Below are 21,843 nucleotides of genomic sequence, written 5' to 3'. Positions count from 1 at the left end.
ATTCCATCCATAGGTTCCGAGTATGATTCATGATTCTTATTCACTTCTTGATGTTAAAACTTTTAAAGTAGCTGAGATACTGCCCTTGAGTCTTCTATACGTTGGACAGTCGTTGGTATGTGAAAGTCCCTATTCTTAAAGACTCTATAATGATTATTTTTTTTTAACTTTCGTAAGCTGTTTCGCATTATCTTGATACGTGTCTATGATCTTTGAGGATTTATTTGATATAGTTCATACTGACATTCAAAGAGTGTTGAACATGACTATTGCCTTGATACTCAAGTATTAATTAGCCTACTTATCTATTGAGTCTTAAATAATAATTTAAATGTATATGGTCACTCACTACTCTGCTCATGCATATTGTTATTACATCTTTCACCGAGTCCAAGGCCGGGTATGTTACCATGCACAGTTTTGCTATATCATTCACTGAGTCTCATAATGGGCCGATATGGTATACATGTACACAATTTTATTCACCAAGTTCCTTACTAAAGGGATGGGTACGGTATATGTATATGATCATATGATGATACGATTATGACATGAGTCTCATAATGGGCCGGGTACGGTATATGATAATGATATGCATGATTTGTTTCGTAAGGCACAGGTACAGTGAGTTCTTGATTATCATATTTGTCTCCTGGACTCTCTACTTTAGTTATGATCTTTCTTATTATATTTTATGCTTTACATACTCAGTACACATCTCGTACTGACCCTCTTCTTTCAGGGTAGGAGGGCTGTGTTTCATGTCTGCAGGTACAAATACTTATTTTAGGGATCCGTTAGCTTAGGATTTTCATTCAGTTGTTTTGGAGTGATCCATTGTACTGGAGCCTAGACTTTTGGTACAGATCCTTTTGATGTACATATAGGTTTATTCAGGGGTACGGCGGGACTCTGTCCCGCCATATGATATATTTGATACTCTTAGAGGCTTATAGACATATGTGTGGGTTGTGTATGGATGTTGTTCGGTTGTGTTAGCATAACTTATTTTGGGACGTTCCTGTACATAGTGACAGCCTTGTCGGCTTGCGTACATATATGTAGTGGGATATTCCCACATGCTATGACGGCCTCGTTGTCTTATGTACAGTGTTACCACCCATTGATAGTTGTAACTCCTCAAGAGATAGGTTGCCTTATATATATATATATATATATATATATATGTGTGTGTGTGTGTGTGTGTGTGGCAGTTCTGAGACTAGGTTTTAGGTCTTTATAGGTTCCATATTATGTTTAGTTGTGGATTGATCATATAGCTCACAGGTGTATATACGAGTGTCCATCTCGGGCACCAGTCATGGCCTACGGGGTTGAGTCGATAATTATAATATAGCAATTCAGATTTTGAAGATTCCGTGGTTGTTACCTTCGATTTGAAGGGTTTTCCCATGTTAAATTTGATGTTATTTATTTTATCTGTTTTCGGGTTTGCGTTCTTCAGTCATAAGAAGTAGTATCAAAGCCTTGGTTGTCTATCAAAGATTTTTAATGGAGGGTAATATGAGCAAGATGGTGTATTTTAATGGGAGTAACTACAACATATGGAAGAGCAAGATGAAATATTTATTGTTCATGAAAAATATGCATCTTCCCATTTTTGCTACTCATAAACCCGAGAATGTGACAGTTGAAAATTGTGATTTTGAGTACCAATAAGTATGTGGATATATAAGGCAATGGGTTGAAGATAATGTTCGCAATCATATTGTGAATGAGACATATGCTAGAATATTGTGGGAAAAGTTGAAGACGCTTTATGCTTCAAAAACTGGCAATAACAAGTAATTTTTGTTAAAGCAATTGATGAACTTTAAATACAAGGAGGGCAGTTCTATTCTTGATCACATAAATAATTTTCAAGGTGTTCTTGATCAGTTGTCAGGAATAAGTGCCAATTTCGATGATGAAATACAAGGACTTGGGCTTCTTAATACTCTATCAGATTCTTGGGAAACTCTTTGAGTTTCTTTAATAAATTTTGCTTCCGATGGTAAGGTTACTATGGAATATACAAAAAGTGGTGTATTGAATGAAGAAGTCAGAAGAAGTCTCAAGTCACATCCTCATATTCAGACATTCTCTTTACAGAAGATCGATGGAGAGGTAAAACAAGAGGTTCGAGAAATAGAGGTAAAAGTAGAAGCAAGTCAAGATACAAGTATCAAAATATTTCATGTCATCATTGTGAAAAGAAAGGACATATTAAAAGATTTTGCAATAAGTTGAAGCAAGATCTTAGTGAAGGAAGGAAAGAAAGAAGAAAATAATAGAGACAATATTATTGCTGTTGTTTGAGATGACCTTTGCTTTCCTTGTGATAAAAATGTCATTAATTTTGTATCTCAAGATACAAGTTGGATAGTAGATTCTGGAGCTACATCGCATGTCACACCAAGGAAAGACTTCTTTTCATTTTATACTCTTGTTAATTTTAGCGTGTTAAAGATGGATAATGCTGGTGAGGTAAGGTGCTTGGTGTTGGCACGGTTTGTTTGAAGACCAATCTTGGTACAATGTTAGTCCTTCAAAATATCAAGCACGCTCCAGACATTTCTTTGAATTTGATCTCTGTAGGACAACTAGATGATGATGGCTACCATAATGACTTGTTCAATGGCCAATGAAAGCTCACCAAAGGCTCATTGATTGTAGTTTGAGGAAGAAAACATTTAAATTTATACGTGACACAAGGATCAATTCTTGGAGACTTTATAAATTTGGTAGAAAGTGAGACTTTATCAGAATTATGGCAGAAGAGACTCAGTTATATGAATGAGGGAGTATCACATGTTTGGCTAAGAAAAAATTGCTTGCTGGTGTGAAACAAGAAAAGGTGAAAAGATATGTTCATTGCTTAGCTGAGAAACAGAAAAAAGTTTCTTTTCACAGTCATCCTCCTTCAAGAAAGTCTAAACTACTGGAGCTAGTACACTCTGACTTGTGTGGTCCTTTTAAAGTAAAATCAAAAGGTGGTGAAATTTACTTTGCAACTTTCATTGATGATCATTCTCGCAAGTTGTGGGTATATTCTTTAAAATTCAAAGATCAAGTACTTGATGTGTTTAAGGAGTTTCAAGCCTTATCTGAGAGACAAACTGGAAAGAAATTAAAATGTATTTACACTAACAATGGTGGTGAGTATATTGGTCCCTTTGATAACAACTGCAAAGTGCAAGAAATTCATCATCAGAAGACTCTTCCTAAGACGCCTCAATTGAATGGCTTAGCAGAAAGGGTGAATAGAACTATTATTGAGAGAGTTAGATACGTGCATTCAGAGGCTAAACTTCTAAATTCCTTTTGGGAAGAAACACTTAACCCTGTTGCTTATGTTATCAATTTGTCTCCCACTGTTGCTTTGAATGGTGATGTTCCAAACAGAATTTGGCTTGCAAAGAATGTCTCCTATGATCACTTAAAAGTATTTGAGTGTAAATCTTGTATGCATGTTCCAAAAGATGAGAGATCAAAAATGAACGTTAAAACTAAGCAGTGCATCTTCATTGGTTATGGTCAAGATGAGTTTGGATATCGCTTTTCTAATCCAATTGATAAGAAGCTTATCAGAAATCGTGATGTTGTATTCTTTGAAGACCAAACAATTGAAGATATTAACAAGACTGGGAAAACAAATTCTTAGATTAATGAGAGCTTGGTTGATGTTGATCCAGTTTCTAGTACTGACACATCTTTTGCACATGAAGAAATTCAAGATACTAATATCGATGGGGATTAAGATCAGAATGATCATTAGAGTGTAGAACTTGAAGATGCTCCTAGTAATGATGTTATGGTTTATCATCCACCAACTCATATTCAAATGACTACTCCAAATGCTCTAGAAACCTCTTGTAGAAGATCTACTAGGGAGAAGCTAAAGAACACGTTATTCTTCTAATGAGTATATACTTTTGACTGACATGGGAAAACCTGAAGATTATGATAAAGTCATGCTAGATACTCATAGAGATAAGTAGATAGAAGCCATGGAAGATGAGATGAAGTCACTTCATGAGAATGACATATATGAGTTGGTGGAGTTACCGAAAGGTAAGAAAGCTTTGACAAATAAATGGATCTTCAGAGTAAAGCAAGAGCAACATACATCTGCACCTAGATATAAAGCGAGGTTAGTTGTCAAATTTTTGGGCCAAAGAAAGGGAGTTGACTTTGATGAAATTTTCTCTCCTGTTATGAAAATATCTTCTATTTACATAGTTCTAGGCTTAGATGCAAGTCTAGATTTAGAGGTTGAGAAGATGGATGTCAAGATTGTTTTTCTTCATGGTGATTTAGAAGAAGAAATTTACATAGAACAGCCTGAAGGTTTTGTGTTTAAAGGAAAAGAAAACTATGTCTGCAAATTGAGAAAGAGGTTGTACGGCTTGAAATGAGCTCCAAGGCAGCGGTACTTAAAGTTTGAATCTTTCATCAAAAATCAAAGATACAAGAAAACTTCTTCAAATCATTGTGTATTCTTTCAGAAGTTCTTTGATGATGATTTTATTATCTTACTATTTTATGTGGATGATATGCTGATTGTTGACAGAAATAAATATAGAATTGTATTCCTTAAGAAGGAGTTGAGCAAATCATTTGCAATGAAGGACATGGGGCCAGCAAAGAAAATTTTAGGCATACAAATTCATCGAGACAAAAAGAAGAATGAGTTATCATTATCCCAAAAGTAGTACATTGAGAAGGTACTCAAGAGATTCAATATGATAGAAGCAAAAATGGTTAGTACTCCTCTTGCTAAACACTTTAAGTTGAGTACGATCCAGAGTCCATCTACTAATGAAGAGAAGAAGAAGATGTCATGTATTCCATACTCTTCTGTAGTTGGTAGTTTGATGTATGTTATGGTTTGCACTAGACCAGATATTGCACTTGTTGTTGGTACTGTTAGCATATTTCTTTCTAATTCTGGAAAGGAACACTAAAATGCAGTGAAATGGATACCAAGATATTTGAAGGTCACTTCAGATATAGAGTTGTGCTTTAGTAGTGGCAAGCCTGAACTTGTATGCTACACAAACTCTAATTTGGGAAGCAATCTTGACAATTCAAAATCCACTTCTGGTTATTTGATCACTTTTGCAGGGGGAGCTATTTTGTTGTCAATCTAGACTAAGGAAGTGCATAGCTCTATCCACCACAAAAGCTGAATATATTTCTATCACTGAAGGTGCTAAAGAATTACTTTGGATGAAGATATTTATGAAAGATCTTGACTTTGAGCAGTCAAGGTTCGTCTTATTCTGTGATAATCAGAGTACTATTTACCTCACCAAGCACTCCACCTTTGATTCTAAATCCAAGCATATTAGTAGAAAGTATAATTGAATTAGAATGGCCGTGGAAGAGAAATTATTTGAGGTTGAGAAGATACACACTGATGACAATCCTTCAGATATGCTTATAAAAGTGGTGATCACAGAAAAACAAGAGTTTTGTAGAACAACGATAGGCATGAAGCCTGTCAAGAGTTCCTCCACTTGAAGTCCATTTGGCCTCTTGGCTGGAGGGGGAATTTGTTGGGCTATGACCCATGTTCCAACCAAAGGCCCATGGCCTAATCCTATTTGTTAAAGGATTGGAATAATTCTCCTAATTTGGTTTCCAATTCTATTTGGAAAAGGATTGGAATTATAATTCTATTTGGAGTTGGTTTTGGTTTTAGAAAAAAGTATCACTCTATAAATAGGATGATTTGAAAGAATTATGCAATCGCTCATTGGTAGTGTCTTTGAGAGACATTAGGAACATAAGAGAGGTTTTTGAGAGACCTTTCAACATGAGAGAAGAGAGAAGAAAAGGGTATTTTCCGCAGCAGTTTTGCCTCTTCGACCAGACACCTTCAAATTGCTTTTGCGGATTCATTAACAGTTGGATCGAGTTGAAATTTTTACCAAGTGTTCCTAATATCTTAGTTTTTGATTTGAACGGTGAAGATCGAATTTAGTGATCATATATATCCTAGTTTAGATTCCGAACAATAGCTCTGTTTTGGGTGCTTTTATTTGTATTACTTTTGTTGCTTCTCCTTGCTTGACAATTGTTGTGTAGTCACTTAGGAGAATATTTGTAACCCTCTTATTGTTATAGTGGAACAATTCGGATTTCGAAGATCCCGTGGTTGTTACTTTCGATTTGAAGGGTTTCCCACGTTAAATTTGATATTATTTATTTTTTCTGTTTTCGGGTTTGCGTCATTCCGTCATAACAAAAATAAATTATTTTTCCCTAATATTTTTATAAGGGTTAATAAGTACTTTTCATTTATTAATTGAAAATTCTATTTGCGATTTTTTCATAGTATCAACATGTGAGAATGCATAATATATTTTAGAGTAATCACCACTTTGTATTTAAAAAAGGTATAGTTGTTTTAAGATTAAGGTGTGTGATAAAAACAAAGATCTAATAAGGTATGTAACAGAATACGATGGATAATTTTAAAGGGCTATTGATGAATTAAGCCTTTTATATATGTTTTTCCAGGATTAAAATTTAGCTTTGTGATCACATTTTTTGTTTTCAGTAGGGTATAATTGAGTTGCTTTTCTATTACAAAAATTAACTTTATTGACTTAGGTAGTGTTGAAGAGTACCCCATAGATAGATAAAAAAGGATGGATAATCTTTTCTTATATGGCCCTTCGGTAAAAGATTATGACATTTGCCTAGCCCAAACATCAGTTTCACAATTTATAATTTATAGCCAAAATTTATTACTATAGTTATTTGATGAAATTACACCCAGTAGCTATTCGGCACTTTTGTTTACAACTAAATTGGCCATTGCATTTTATCTTATCAAAAAGATAGCCAATTTAGTTGTAAACAAAAGTGTTGTTCGGCTATTTACTTTCTTATTTTAAAAAAATAAATTGTTGTGCTATTTAAAGAAAAAAATCATTGATTTAATTTATTTATTTATTGCTCCTTTTTTATTTTTATTTTTTTTGTAATTATTTCACTTCTTTTATGGAAAAAATGAATATTTATGTCATTTTATTTTTTTATTTATTTAAGGTGGAATGCATGAAAGTCAAATAAATATCGAGATATTACATAATTATTTATATAATATTGATAAATGATTATACACATTTTTTTACAATATCAATATATTACATATACACTACATAATTATTTATACATCATATATACATTTTTATACATCATTTATACAATATTGATACATGTTTATATAACATTTATATATACACACTGCACAATTATTTGTACATTATATATACATGTTTATATACACATTTATACAATATAAATATATTACATATACACTACATAATTATTTATACATCATATATACATATTTATACAATATCGATATATTGCATATACACTACATAATTATTTGTACATTATATATACATGTTTATATGCCATTTATGCAATATTGATACATATTTATACAATATCGATACATTACATATATACTACATAACTATTTATATAATATCAATATGTTGCATAACTATTTAGAAAAAAACGATGCATTACATATACACCACAAAATTATTTGTATATTATATATATACATATTGTTACACCATTTATACAATATTGATAGATGAAAAAAAATGCCATCAAAAAGTTTTGAAAAAAAAGAGGATATTTTTTATTTAATAAAACGCAGCAAAAAAAAACAACAAAACAATTTTTAGTTTTTTTTTTAAAAAATCAACACTACAAAGGAAAAATGAAAAATAAAAGAAAAGAAAGCAAAAAAGGCCTAAAGGCCTTGGGCCGAATTGAGCCATGTAATGTTGAGCCTATGACATCATTTTGGCTATTTTTTGTGTAAATGGAATTATGACTATATTTTTTTGTAGAAAAACTTACATAAATATACTATATTAATAAAATATTTATCATTTATAGCAGTAATATTTTTTTCACTAGACACTTATAATACATTTATGATACATTTTTAATACAAATTTAATACATATTAGCGAGAATAATTTATAAAACTCATATATGCAAGTTTTATTCATGGATAATATATTTATCACACACTTTAATACACTTATAATACATTATGTCAATTTCTTATCAAATAAGTATAATATATTTTAAAACACTTATAATACATTTATATTGCATGCATAATTCACTTTTAATACATGACAAATATATCATAATATTGTTATGTATTGCTATAGATGGTAATAAATTAAAAGTATCGTTAAAATCAATAATTATGTATGAAAAAGTGTTCTCCTTGGTAATTTTTTCTTTTTTTGTAAACTAATAACTTTTTGGTACATACATGAAATTAACCCAATAAATTACTTACATTAAGCATGAAATTGATCAATTACAAATTGAGCCCAATTAAAGATTAATTGTCTTTGAAGAATTACGGGATGATTAAGAGGACATAATGAAAAAGACATAATCTAATATTTTGAAGAATCGATCAGTATTTTATTATCAATAGAGAAGCAATATTGATTGAACAAAAAGTTGACTACAATTGAAGTAATAAAGGACAGTGTTCAGTAGTAATGTGAATAAAAGCCCAAAATTCAATGACTTTGAAGTTGATTTCACTATTATTGTGTTGGAAGTGGACAAATGCTTATACAATTGATTCTATGATGATCACTCTTATTTTCAACGTAGATAAGCCTATGTCTGCAAGTCAATTTAGATCAATTTTTTATTGCAATGTTCGTGTATTTTCAAAATTCCATTTTCAAATTTTGAAGCTTTTAGCTTCAATAATGGATCCACCAATTTTTACTTATAATTATATCAAAGTTTCAATATAGGTTAAGTTAATTTGATAGATTTTTCTATTAGTCTATACTGCTATTGCAATAGTAATAACATTAATTTATAGAAAAAACTGCATGCATAAAAAAAAGCTGCAGGAAAAAAAACTCCAGTAAAATAGTTAGAAAAAAAAACTGAATTTGCTTGAAAAAATTCAACAGCTCTACTAGAGTTATTATGAAACTGAGATAATTCAAATAATGGAGAAGGATCAAAACTATCCTCGAACTATTCGAAATAGCTTAAATATACCCTTCAACTATTTTTGGGATCAAATATACCTCAGCCATTATCAAAAAAGTCCACAAATACCCTTTCACTTAACGGTTGACAGTTAAAGCTAACGTGGAGAAAAATATCTATGTGGACAGCCACGTCAGCCTCTCTCCCTCTTCCTCTTTAGTTTAGGGGTATTTTTTATCCCTTTTAATAATTTATTTTTTCCCTCTAAGTTTCCTACACCACCACATAACCCCTCCCTCCACAACCCCACCCGCTTTTTTTTTAATTATTAATTATTATTTAATAAAAAAATTTACAACACAACATACTCCCCCCCCCCTTCCACCCTCAACCCTCCCCCAAAAAATTATTTTTTAAAGTTTTACATTTTTTTCAGGAAGTGGGTATAGAGAATCAAAAATGAAAATTTTTCAACATTTGATTTTGGAGGGGTTGAGGGGTATCGGTCGTGGAGGAATGGGGTTGTGGGGTAAAAGATAAAATAAAAATTCAATTTACTTCATATTTAATTTACCTCTTATAAAAAAATTATAAAAATTAAACGTTTGAGTGGTAAAAATTTTAAAATTTTGGAGGAGAGATAGTAAGGTGTGGGAGGGGGTGGGTTGTAAGACCTCAAAAATTTGGAAAGTCCTAAAACAAGGAACAAAGGATGAAATCTCAGAAAAATACAGAAAACTGGCACCAGGTGATGTCCACGGAAGGCCATCACGGACCGTGGTACGCACCACGCCTTGTGGTGAGCCACCGTGGTGGAGGTTCTGAAACCCAACCTACAGGGAAGGGACCACGATGATAGACTACGGACAGTGGTGAGCACCATGGACCCTAGTGCCCTCTATGGAGACCCCTTCCCTTAGGCCTCAGAAAACTTTCCAAGGCAGGGACCACGACTGACCACCACGGGCCGTGGAACTCTTCACGGACCGTGGTGTGTTCCGTGGTGGTCACCTGCAGGTCCTGCACCACGGTCACGATTCACGGACCGTGATGCCCTCCACAGATGGTGAAGGTCTTCATGGAGGAAGTTTAGAGACTTTCCTGCAAACCTTCAAAATCTTTCCCCAAGTCATTTACTACGGGACACCACCACGGGCCGTGGTGAGCACCACGGATCGTGAATGGTCTCGTGAATCTCAGTTCGCCAGTTTTTAAAGAGGTCTTTTGGTCTTTTTCCACATTTTAACACCAAAGTGTGGTCATTTTGGAGACTGAATTGACTCTATCTAAGGACCCTAAACTATTCCAATCCCTCATTCTCACGCTTAGTCTCAAACACATAAAATTCTTTCATCTCAAGTTCTCCCAAGGGTTTCAAGCAAAGCTAGGATTTCATTCATGGTTCTTCAAGTCTCCATTATTTTCAAGCTTGCATTAGGGTTTCATTCCCTAAGGTATGTGGGTCTCATTTATGGGTTCTTCCACCCATGAATCCCAAAGAAATTTCTAAACTTAACAATTCAATTTCAAATGATGAAATCTTATGGGTTTTTATATAATGATTCCAAATGCATAGATTATTGTCTCTTTGAAGTTCATTTACCTATATTGGTATATATTGACTCTCAATTTCATGAAATAATTATTTTATCAAAGGTTCTTATATGAAGGCATGAAAATGAGTTTTAAAGGGTATTGGTGGGTTGCTTTAAGGATGTTTAAATTGATGCATTACCTTACTCTCATGCATGCTATCATGGTTTGAAAGTTGATTGAATAGAACTCACCTAGTTTCATTATGTTATAATAAAGCTGAATTGAAAGCTTTAACTCCAAAATGAAAGTTTATGAAGGTAAATGTTTATGATCAAAGGGAGTCTTATGAAATGAAAGAATGATGAAATGATTATGAAATGATGTATTCCACTTCTCAAAGGTCAATTCTCACTTGTGTTAATCACTGAAAGGTTTTAATGAGCTATTCCACTGAATGATGTTTTGATGATTTAAAGCTATGTAAATGATTATGTTCTTATGTTATATGAACTATTCCGTGGGATTGACTTAGCACCAAATGAGGCATTAAGGTGAGATTCGGTAAGGAAATCCAATAGCAATCCCTTATCTCATTAACTATGCGCTAATGTATAATCCCCTGTAGTCTTAGGGTAGTGGATCCACAAATAGCCTTTAAAGTTGAAGTTAAAGAAATGAATGAAGTTGACAGAGCTCTACTCGGCAGGTAGTCTCCCTATGCTAACGTAGTGGGTTATGTTGAATTCAATGTAATAGCTCGCATGGTCTTAAATATTGGTTATGGTAACCTTCCCACAAAATGAATGTTCTAAATGTTATTTATATGATTAATTATGCATGCATTGCACTATGTGTCATACTACATAAATATTTAAATATTTCTTAAATGTTCATGCATGCCTACATACTTAGTACATTCAAAGTACTAATACATACTCTTTTGCCTACATAATATCACTATGTAGGGACCGACGTTCCATATTCACCTCCTCGTGGCTAGTTTGATCATTGAAGGCAACTATTTTGGTGAGTTTCCATGGTTCGGGAACAATATCCCTTTTCTTTTCTAGTTCATGTTATGTAAAGACCTTTGGATTCCTTTTTGGTACTTTTGATACTTATTATGAGGGTGAGCTATAGACATGTCTTAGCCCCTGCCAAGTCTATGATGTAGAGGTATTGTTGGATATGTAAAAGCAAAGTTGGACTATTTTGGTTCTTATTTAAATATTTTTCTTACTCCTATTATTCTTTTTATTTTCGCTTGATATTGAATGTCATTACCTATGAAAAACTAAACGAATGCTAAGATTTTTCGGTTAGATACCTCTGGGTGTCTCATTTGCCGTGTCACATCTAGGCCCTAAGCTTGGGTCATGACAAACTTGGTATCAGAGCTCAAGATTTTGAATGGTTCTCGGAGTCCAACATACCATATCAAATAGAGTCTTATTCATGATTATGAAGCGCGCCACAACTATGAATAGGAGGCTATGAGACGTTTAGGAAAGTTTTCCACTTCTTTCAAATTCATGTCGTACCCTAGAGTATCCTAAGACTTCCCCTAACTAACGCATCATTTTATGTCTTCTAGATCATGCCTCCAAGAAGAGTACCTCTACCTAGAGCAAGGGTTGATGATGAGTACCAAGCTCCTCCGATTCTCAAAACTCCTCATAATGAGGAGAGAGTGACCCATGCAGAATTTTGAAATATCATCACATTGTTGGCGCAAGACGTAGACAACCAAAACAACCAAGGCATTATTCCTCCTCCTTCTCAAGTGCCTACTCCGACTTCTAGGATTTGGGACTTCAAGAGAATGAATCTGCCGGAGTTCAATGGTTCTAAAGTAGATGAGGACCCTATGGAGTTCATTAAGGAGGTCTATCGAATTATGGCCATCATGGGTGTACCTCCATATGAAAAGGCTGATCTAGCGGCCTATCAACTCAAGGGTGTGGAAAAGATTTGGTATGAGCAATGGGTTGTGGAGAGGGGTAAAGATATGGAGTCTATAGAATGGGAAGAATTCAAAGGAGCCTTCCTAGACCGCTTCTTTCCCTTGGACCTAAGAGAGTTCGCCAATGGGGCATGAGTGTGAGGAAGTACACCTTTAAGTTAACTAAATTTTCTAAGTATGATCCTTTTATGGTCTCCGACCCAAGGGAAAGGATGACTAAGTTTATTTTTGGCGTTTCTAGTTTGGTATCCAAAGAGTGCAAGATGGCCATGTTGGTCAGGGAGATGAACATCTCCTGAATCATGATATATGCAGAACTAATTGAGGATGAGAAGTTGAGGGAGAGGTCAAGAGGGTTCAAGAAGGCTAGATTTGATAGTGGAGGGTTTAATCCTCAAAGGTCCGATTATGGTGGTAGTGAAAAGGACCAAGGTGGGAAATGATTAATGAGGCAAGGTTCCACCAATACTCCTCCTCTATGATTCAACAAGGACAAGGGTGCTAACCTGATGGTCCTAAGGGAGAATGTTGGTGCTCAAGCTTTCCCCGTTTGCAAGAAGTGTGGGAGAACTCAGAAAGGAGAATGCTTAGTCGATTTCAATGCATGCTTTAAGTATGGCAAGTTAAGCCACCATGCTAGAGATTGTAGAGGTGGTGGTGGTGGTAGGACTCAAGGCTAAATTTCTCATGGTCAAAAAGCTCAAGGCAGTTTCCAACGCACCAACCTTTTTTATGATTTGCATGGGAGACAAGAGGTTGAGGAAGCACCCAATATTGTTATCGGTATATTAAAGGTCTTTGCTTTTGATGTGTATGCATTGTTAGATCCGGGTGCCAATTTCTTATTTGTTACTCCATTCCTTGCTAATAGGTTTGATGTGTTACCCAAAATACTATTAGAGCCCTATTTGGTGTCTACCCCTATTGGTGAGTTAGTCGTTGCTAGAAAGGTCTATAGAGGTTGTCCCATATCTATCTTGCATAAAGTTGTTCCTTGTGATATCATAGAGCTTGACATGGTAGATTTTGACATTATTCTTGGGATAGATTGGTTGCATTCATCTTATGCCTCTATAGATTGTAGGATTCGATAGTGAAGGGTAGGTTCATTTTTTGTCTTAAGACCCAAAAGTTAATTTCTAAAGGTTGTATCTACCACATTATGAGGGTTAGGGATGTTGCCTCCTAAATTCCTTGTCTTGAGTTGGTCTTCATGGTCAATGAGTTTCCTAATATTTTTCCTAATGACCCTTTTTATGTCCCTTCCGAAAGGGAAGTTGATTTTGGTATCGATCTTCTTTCTGATACCCAACCTATCTCGAATCCTCCCTACCGGATGGTCCTAGCGGAATTAAATGAGCTAAAAGAAAAATTGAAGGACTTTTTGGAGAAAGGATTCATAAGGCCAAGCATTTCACAATGGGGTGCTCCTATTTATTTGTTAGATAATTTATTTGATCAATTACAAGGAACAAGTCACTTCTTCAAGATCAATTTTTGGTCCAACTATTATTAATTAAGGGTAAGGAAGTGTGACATTTCCTTGATGGCATATCGAACAAGGTATGGTCACTTTGATTTTGTAGTGATGTCATTTGGATTGAAGAATGTATCGATGGTGTTCATGTAAATAAATAGGGTGTTAAAACCCTACCTTAATACTTTTGTGGTGGTCTTTATTGACGATATCTTAATTTACTCTCGGAGTGAGGAAGAACAAAAGCATCATTTAAGGGTTGTGCTTCAAACCTTGAGGGATAAACAATTGTTTGCCAATCTAGTAAGTTGTGAGTTTTGGTCGAAAGAGGTGACATTTCCTGGCCACATAGTATCCAGTGATGGAATCAAAGTTGATCCTAAGAAAATGGAGGCAGTTAAGAATTAGCCTAGACCATTGTCTTCTTTGGACATTAGGAGCTTTTCTGGTCTAGTCGAGTATTATAGAAGGTTTGTTGAAGGGTTCTCTTCCATCTCATCTCCTATGATAAAGTTGACTCAAAAGAAGGCAAAGTTCCTATGGACCGATTTGTGTGAAAAAAGTTTTCAAACTTTGAAAGACCGTCTTACCTCCACTCCTATATTGACTCTACCGGAAGGCTTAGAAAGGTTTGTGGTGTATCGTGATTCTTCAAAGATTGGCTTGGGTTATGTCTTGATGCAAAACAGTAAGGTTATAGACTATGCTTCTAGGCAATTGAAGGAGCACGAACGTAACTACCCTACCCATAATCTTGAGTTAGTGGCCGTTGTATTTGTTTTAAAGATTTGACAGCATTATCTCTATGGAGTACATGTGGATGTGTTCACCGATCACAAGAGTCTCCAAGATCTCAATCTAAGGCAAATGAGATGGCTAGAACTCCTCAAGGACTACAATATGAGTGTGCATTATCATCCGAGTAAAGCTAATGTGGTTGTCGATGCACTTAGTAGAGTGTCCATGGGGAGTGTGGCTCATGTTGATGAAGGAAAGAAAGAGTTGGTAAAGGATGTTCACCAGGTGGCTAGATTAGGGGTGAAGTTAAGTGGTTCCAATGATGGCGGTATGGTTGTTCATAATGGATCCAAATCATCTTTGGTGGTAGATGCTAAGTCAAAATAAGACCTTGACCTGACATTATTAGAGTTAAAGAGGTTGGTAAAAGAAAAGAAAGTAGATGTCTTTTCACAAGGAGGAGATAAGGTACTTTATTATCAAGGTCAATTATGTATTTCGGATATGGATGATCTAAGGGGTTTGATCTTGAAGAAGACTCATAATTCTTCATAATCTATTCATTCTGGTTTGACAAAAATATATCGAGATATAAAAGAGCTTTATTAGTGGGGTGGCATAAAAAGGGACACAGCAAGGTTCGTGGCTGAATATTCGAATTGCCAATAAGTTAAGGCCGAACATCAAAGGCTGGGTGGCCTACTCCAAGACATTGAAATTCTCACTTGAAAATGGGAAGATGTGAATATGGATTTGGTAGTGGATTTGCCTCATACTCGAAAGCATCATGATTCAATTTGGGTGATTGTTGATAGAATGACAAAGTTGGCTCACTTTCTACTGGTCAAGACATTTTATAGTCCCGAAGATTATACTAAGTTGTATATTTGGAAATTGGTGAGGTTGCATGGTGTGCCTCTGTCGATTATTTTGGATCATGGTACTCAATTTATTTTTTATTTTTAGAGATCATTTCAAAGGGGTATTGGTACTAAAGTGAAGTTACATACCGCATTCCATCCTTAAATCGATGGGCAAGTCGAGCGGATAATTTAAACACTAGAGGATATATTAAGGGCTTGTGTGTTGGAGTTCAAAGGGAGTTGGATGATCATTTACTGCTTATCGATTTCACCTACAACAATAGCTATCACTCAAGCATTGAGATGACACCGTTTGAGGTTTTGTATGGTATATGATGTAGATCTCCAATTGGTTGGTTTGAAATAGGTGAGATGTCCTTGTTGGGTCCCAAACTAGTGTTTGATGCTTTGGAGAAGGTGAGAGTCATTAGATATTGAAGATAACTCAAAGTTGTCAAAATTCTTATTCCAATACTAAAAGAAGAGATCTTGAGTTTAATGTGGATGATTGGGTATACTTGAAGGTTTCACCCATGAAGGGTGTAGTTCGGTTTGGTAAGAAGGGAAAATTGATCCCTAGGTATGTAGGTCCTTATAGAATTTTGAGATATGTTGGCAAGGTTTCTTACGAGTTGGAGTTGCCTTTGGAAATGGCCATGGTTCATCTGGTGTTCCATGTGTATATGTTGAGAAAATGTGTAGGTGATCCTAGTTTTATTATGCCTTTGGGGATAGTGAATGTTAAAGAAAACTTCACCTGTGAAGAGGTTCTGGTTGAAATTTTGGACAGGCAAGTCAAGAGATTGAGGAACAAGGAAGTTACATCCGATAAAGTCCTTTGAAGGAACCAACAAGTTGAAAGTGATACATGAAAAGCTAAAGCAGATATGATGAAACGATACCCACATCTCTTCAACTCTACTCAAGCCTAAGGTACTAAGTTATTCATGAATTGTTTAAGACTCCTACGTTTTAGTTTTTTCTAAGTCTTCATATGCATGAATGTTCATGAAGTTGAATTTTAAAGTCATGTTTTATGTTAAGTTTAAAGATCTCATATTCTATGCATTTCATATTGTATTTATATTGGGTTGCTAGTCCTCATGCCTAGTTCTTTTCTATTCTAATGATTCTCATTAGAGGACGAATGTTCCCAGAGAGAGATATTATAAGACCCTAGAAATTTGGAAAGTCCTAAAATGAGGAACAAAGGATGAAATCTCAAAAAAAAATACAGAAAAATGGAACTAAGTGATGACCATCGAAGGCCATCACAGGCCATGGTACGCACTACGCCTCGCAGTGAGCCACCATGGTGGAGGTTCTGAAACCCAACCTGTAGAGAAGGGACCATGATGAGGGACCACGGACCGTGGTGAGTACCACGGACTGTAGTGCCCTGTTTAGTGACCCCTCCCCTACGGCCTCAGAAAACTTTCCAAGGCAAGGACTATGAGTGACCACCATCGGCCATGGAGCTCTTCATGGACCGTGGTGTTTTTCGTGGTGGCCATTCCTGTAGGTCCTACACCACGACCATAGTTCATAGACCGTGATGCCCTCTACAGACCATGAAAGTCTCCGTAGAGGAAGTATATAGACTTTTCTGCAAACCTCCAAAATCTTTCCCCAATGCATTTACCACGAGACACCACCACGAGCCGTGTTGAGCAACATGAACCATGAAGGGTCCCTGAAAGCCGAGTCCGGCTAGTTTTTAAAAGGAATATTTTAGTCTTTTTCTATATTTTAAAATAAAAGTGTGATCATTTCGGGTACTGAATTGACCCTATGTAAGGACCCTAAACTATTCCAATCCCTCATTCTCACACTTAGTCTCAAACACACAAAATTCTTTTCTCTTAAGTTCTCCCAAGGGTTTCAAGAAAAGCTAAGGTTTCATTCAAGGTTCTTCAAGTCTCTATTATTTTCAAGCTGGCATTAGGGTTTCATTCCCCAAGGTATGTGGGTCTCATTTATGGATTTTTCCACCCATGGAGCCCAAAGAAATTTCTAAACTTAGCAATTCAATTTTAAATGGTAAAATCTTATGGGTTTTTATATAATGATCCCAAATGCATAGATATTGTCTATTTAAAGTTTATTTACCTATATTGGTATATATTCACTCTCAATTTCATGAAATAATTATTTTATCAAAGGTTATTATATGAAGGCATGAAAATGAGTTTTAAAGGGATAGGTGGGTTGCTTTAAGGATGTTTTAATTGATGCATTACCTTACTCTTATGTATGCTATCATGGTTTGAAAGTTGATTGAATAGAACTCATCTAGTTTCATTATGTTACAATGAAGCTGAATTGAAAGCTTTAACTCCAAAATGAAAGTTTATGAAAGTAAATGTTTATGATCAAAGGGAGTCTTATGAAATGAAAGAATGATGAAATGATATATTCCACTTGTGATAGGCCAATTCTCACTTGTGTGAATCAATGAAAGGTTTTAATGAGCTATTCCACCGAATGATGTTTTGATGATTTAAAGTTAGGTAAATGATTATGTTCTTATGTTATATGAACTATTCCATAGGATTGACTTAGCACTGAATGGGGCATTAAGGTGGAATTCGATAATGGAATCCTAGTAGAAACCCCTTGTCTCTATAACTATGCACCAACATAGAAGCCCTTGTAGGCTTAGGCTAGTGGATCTACAAATAGCCTTTAAAGTTAAAGTTAAAGAAATGAATGAAGTTGACGAGCTCTACCTGGCAAGTAGTCTCCCCATGCCAACGTAGGGGGTTATGTTGGATTCCATGTAATAGCTCGCATGGTTTTAAATGTCTATTACGGTCATCTTCCCACAAAATGAATGTTTTAAATGTTATTTATATGATTGATTATGCATGCATTGCACTATGTTTCATATTACATAAATGTTCAAATGTTTCTTGAATGTTTATGCATCCCTACATGCTTAGTAAATTCAAAATACTAACGCATACTCATTTATATACATGATATCATCATATAGGAACGACGTTGCTCCACATTCACCTCCTCGTGGCTAGTTTGATCGTTGAAGATTACTATTTTAGTGAGTTTCCATGTTTCGGCAACAATATCCCTTTTCTTTTCTAGTTCATGTTATGTAAAGACCTTTGAATTCCTTTTTGGTACTTTTGACACTTATTATGAGGGTGAAATAGGGACATGTCTTATCCCTCGCCAAGTTTATCATGTAGAGGTATTGTTGGACATGTAAAAACAAAGTTGGACTATTTTGGTTCTCATTTAAATATTTTTTTAGTCCCATTATCCCTTTTATTTCCACTTGATAATGAATGTCATTACCTATGAAAAGCTAAACGAATGCTAAGAGGCTTGGGTGAGGTGCCTCTAGGTGTCTCATTCGCCGTGTCACATCTATACCCAAAGCTTGGGTCGTGACAAGGATAGTGTAAAAATCCAAAAAATAAACAACTTTTTAAAAAAATAAAAAAAAATTGGGGTGAAGGGCTGGGGGGCTGGGTATTTGGTGGTGTAGAAAATTCAAAAAAAAACTAAAACCTTTTTTTAAAAAAATTCAGGTGGGGGTGGGGGGTTGTTGGGGTATGTGGTGTTATCGAAAATTTTAAAAAATAATAACTAATAATTAAAAATAAAGTGGGTGGGGTGGAGGGAAGGGGTATGTGGTGGTGTAGGAATTTTTTTAAAAAATTAAAATTATAAAAAGGGATCAAAAAACCTCTGAACTAAAGAGGAAGAGGGAGAGAGGTTGATGTGGTCGTCCATGTGGATATTTTTTTTCCATGTGGCACTACTACGTCAGCTTACGGCCAACCATTAAGTGGAAGAATATTTGTGATCTCTTTTGATAACGGCGAGGATATATTTGATTCCAAAAATAGTTGAAGAGTATATTTAAGCTATTTCGAATAGTTCGAAAGTAATTTTAACCCTTTTCCGTTCAAATAAATATTAAAAATCTTGAGTAAGTTATGTAAAGTAACTTTATAAGTCAGCACCATAAGAGTAACTATGTGAAAGATAAAAGCATTTTTCACTAGACAGTTGTTTCACTCCAATAACTCAAACCAAGAAATCCCTAAAGGAGCTAAACTCATCACTCATGTAAATTGCCCAATAGACCAACCCATAAATAAATCTAACAAGATCCGACCATAAAGTCAAACATTTCTTGCCCAAAAAGGAAAAAAAAGAATAGGCTTTTTCATAGTGGTTCACGAGTTATCTAGCTAGTATTATAAACCGAATAATCTTTTTCTTCAACTTCAAGTTTTTTTTTTTTTTCAATTTCAATCAAATAATCTCCAAACAATACTAAAATGTATATTGCAATTAGGTCTAAAAATAATCTTAAGCATCATTTGAGGAATTAGTCATTCATAATAGTTATCATTGAGGAACAAAAAGAGTGATGGGCATTCCAAATAAAACCCAAAAATCCGATACAAAAAAAGAAATTATAAATGTAGTGACAAATCAATCTTCTGATCTCTATCGTCCTTAACAAAAGTTGGTACATTCTCTTGACATTCTTCAAAGAAATCATCGTTGCACATATACAGGTTACTATTATTATTATTATTATTCATATAGTTCCCAAATTGATTTCGATAGAGCATTGTGGCGTTATTATTATTATTACTATTCTCAAACCTTGGTGCTCCATTTGATCCAAATGATCTGCTAGAAAATTGTTGTTGACCAGGTGGGAAGTGGCAAAAGTTAGCTGCATGAGCAGTAATGTAAAGAGAAGGATGATTTATAAGGCCAATGGGATGATGATTAGGTGCAAAAACAAGAGGTGTGCCTTGTGGGAGTAGTGAAGAGAAGTTAGTAGCATAGTCATGATGATGATGAGATGACATAATTGATCTCTTGTTCTTTCTTGCTGCTGTCCTTTCTTTCTTGTGAGCATTTTGATGTCCTCCCAATGCTTGTGAACTGTGAAACTTTCTTGAACAATATAAACAGGGAAATGACCTTGTGTTGTTGTCTTCTGATGAATTGTTATTTGCTTGGACATGGATTACTTTCTCACTCTCCATACCTGAAAAGTAAAAACAACACATTAATTGCTATGCTACTATATTCCAAGTGATATGAACTCAGCTACATTCAAGGAGTCCGTTTGGTGGTTGGTTACGCAGGGTTTGGGTTTACTTATTCATGTATTATTTATTCCATATTTTATATATCATGCATAAAATAGTATATATACTTTCTCATAATTTATACATGTACCAGTTAAGTGAATTTTTAAATTGCAAATCAAACACCGTATTAATTATATAGATGAATAACGTGGTATTACTTATACAAAATTTAATATCTGCATAACTCATTTCCAAACCATCTACCAAACAATCCCTTATAGGTTTTTTGATATCTTTAACTGGCACAATTTTTTTTGATAGGATTAAAAGATTCTAAGCGGCGGAGCGGAGAATTTAAGTAAGAGGATCTAAAAGATGTAAGGATGTTGCATTTAAGATATGAACCTATAAAAATAAATAAAAAATTTATCCTATTTGAGAGTGTAATTTTCCCTCACTATAGGTAGCTCTGCTAATGTAAACATACTAACATGACTAAAAATATATTGGCAACAAATTGAAATAATAATGAACTTACAAACCTTGAGAAAACTGAAGAACACTTAGGTTTGTGTTGGAGTTGGAGAGTAGAAAGGTAGGAACAACTAAAGGGGAACAGAAAGAAACAAGAATATGAACTTTGGGGTTATGACTAGTTATGGAAAAATGACCAAAGAAAGAGATGCACACTTTAAGTTGACAAAGTGAGGTTGGGAAATGTGAAGACAGAAATAATGAAGTAGAGTATTAAAAAGTGTGCAAATGGGAGTGGCACAAGAGGGGTGTATGGGCTTGGGGAAACTGAACAGAGAAGAGATAAGAAAGAGAATTGAGTAGTAAAAGAGGATAAGTGGGGAGAAAGCTAAGTATCATGATCCTTCCTGCATGCTGAGGCAATGGAAGAGATTGGTTAGATCAGAAGAAACTCAGAATTCAGAACAGAAAAACACTTATGTAATTGTATCTGTCTCTGACACTTTTTTAAGCACTTGCTTTTCCAACTTCACTTCTTTTTCTTTTCTTTTTTGTCTTTTTTCTCAACTAAAAAGGAAGAAAGGACACTCCTAAAAATTTCCAATAAAATAGTACTCTATACTATTGTCCTCACAATTCTGTTCTTTATATATGTATCGATTTTATTCTTGTGCATGCATATATATTAGT

The 21,843-nt window shown here is 34.7% G+C and overlaps 1 protein-coding gene across 1 annotated transcript; it reads right to left on the bottom strand.

Moving 5' to 3' along the window:
- Positions 1-20,043: 20,043 nt before the first annotated feature.
- LOC129881680 (protein LATE FLOWERING-like) lies at positions 20,044-20,631 on the bottom strand. The gene has a single exon (XM_055955801.1). It carries the CDS (start codon positions 20,629-20,631, stop codon positions 20,044-20,046), a length of 588 nt encoding a protein of 195 aa, XP_055811776.1.
- Positions 20,632-21,843: the final 1,212 nt, after the last annotated feature.

The sequence above is a fragment of the Solanum dulcamara genome, chromosome 3 (assembly GCF_947179165.1).
Source record: "Solanum dulcamara chromosome 3, daSolDulc1.2, whole genome shotgun sequence".
Classification (NCBI taxonomy): Eukaryota; Viridiplantae; Streptophyta; class Magnoliopsida; order Solanales; family Solanaceae; genus Solanum; species Solanum dulcamara.
The sequence above is the reverse complement of the archived record's forward strand: the minus strand, read 5'-3'. Positions and strand labels throughout refer to the sequence as shown.

What these genes read in the sequence shown, in the direction of transcription:
- LOC129881680 (XM_055955801.1), bottom strand. Translation starts at nt 20,631, where the DNA reads ATGGAGAGTGAGAAAGTAATCCATGTCCAAGCAAATAACAATTCATCA.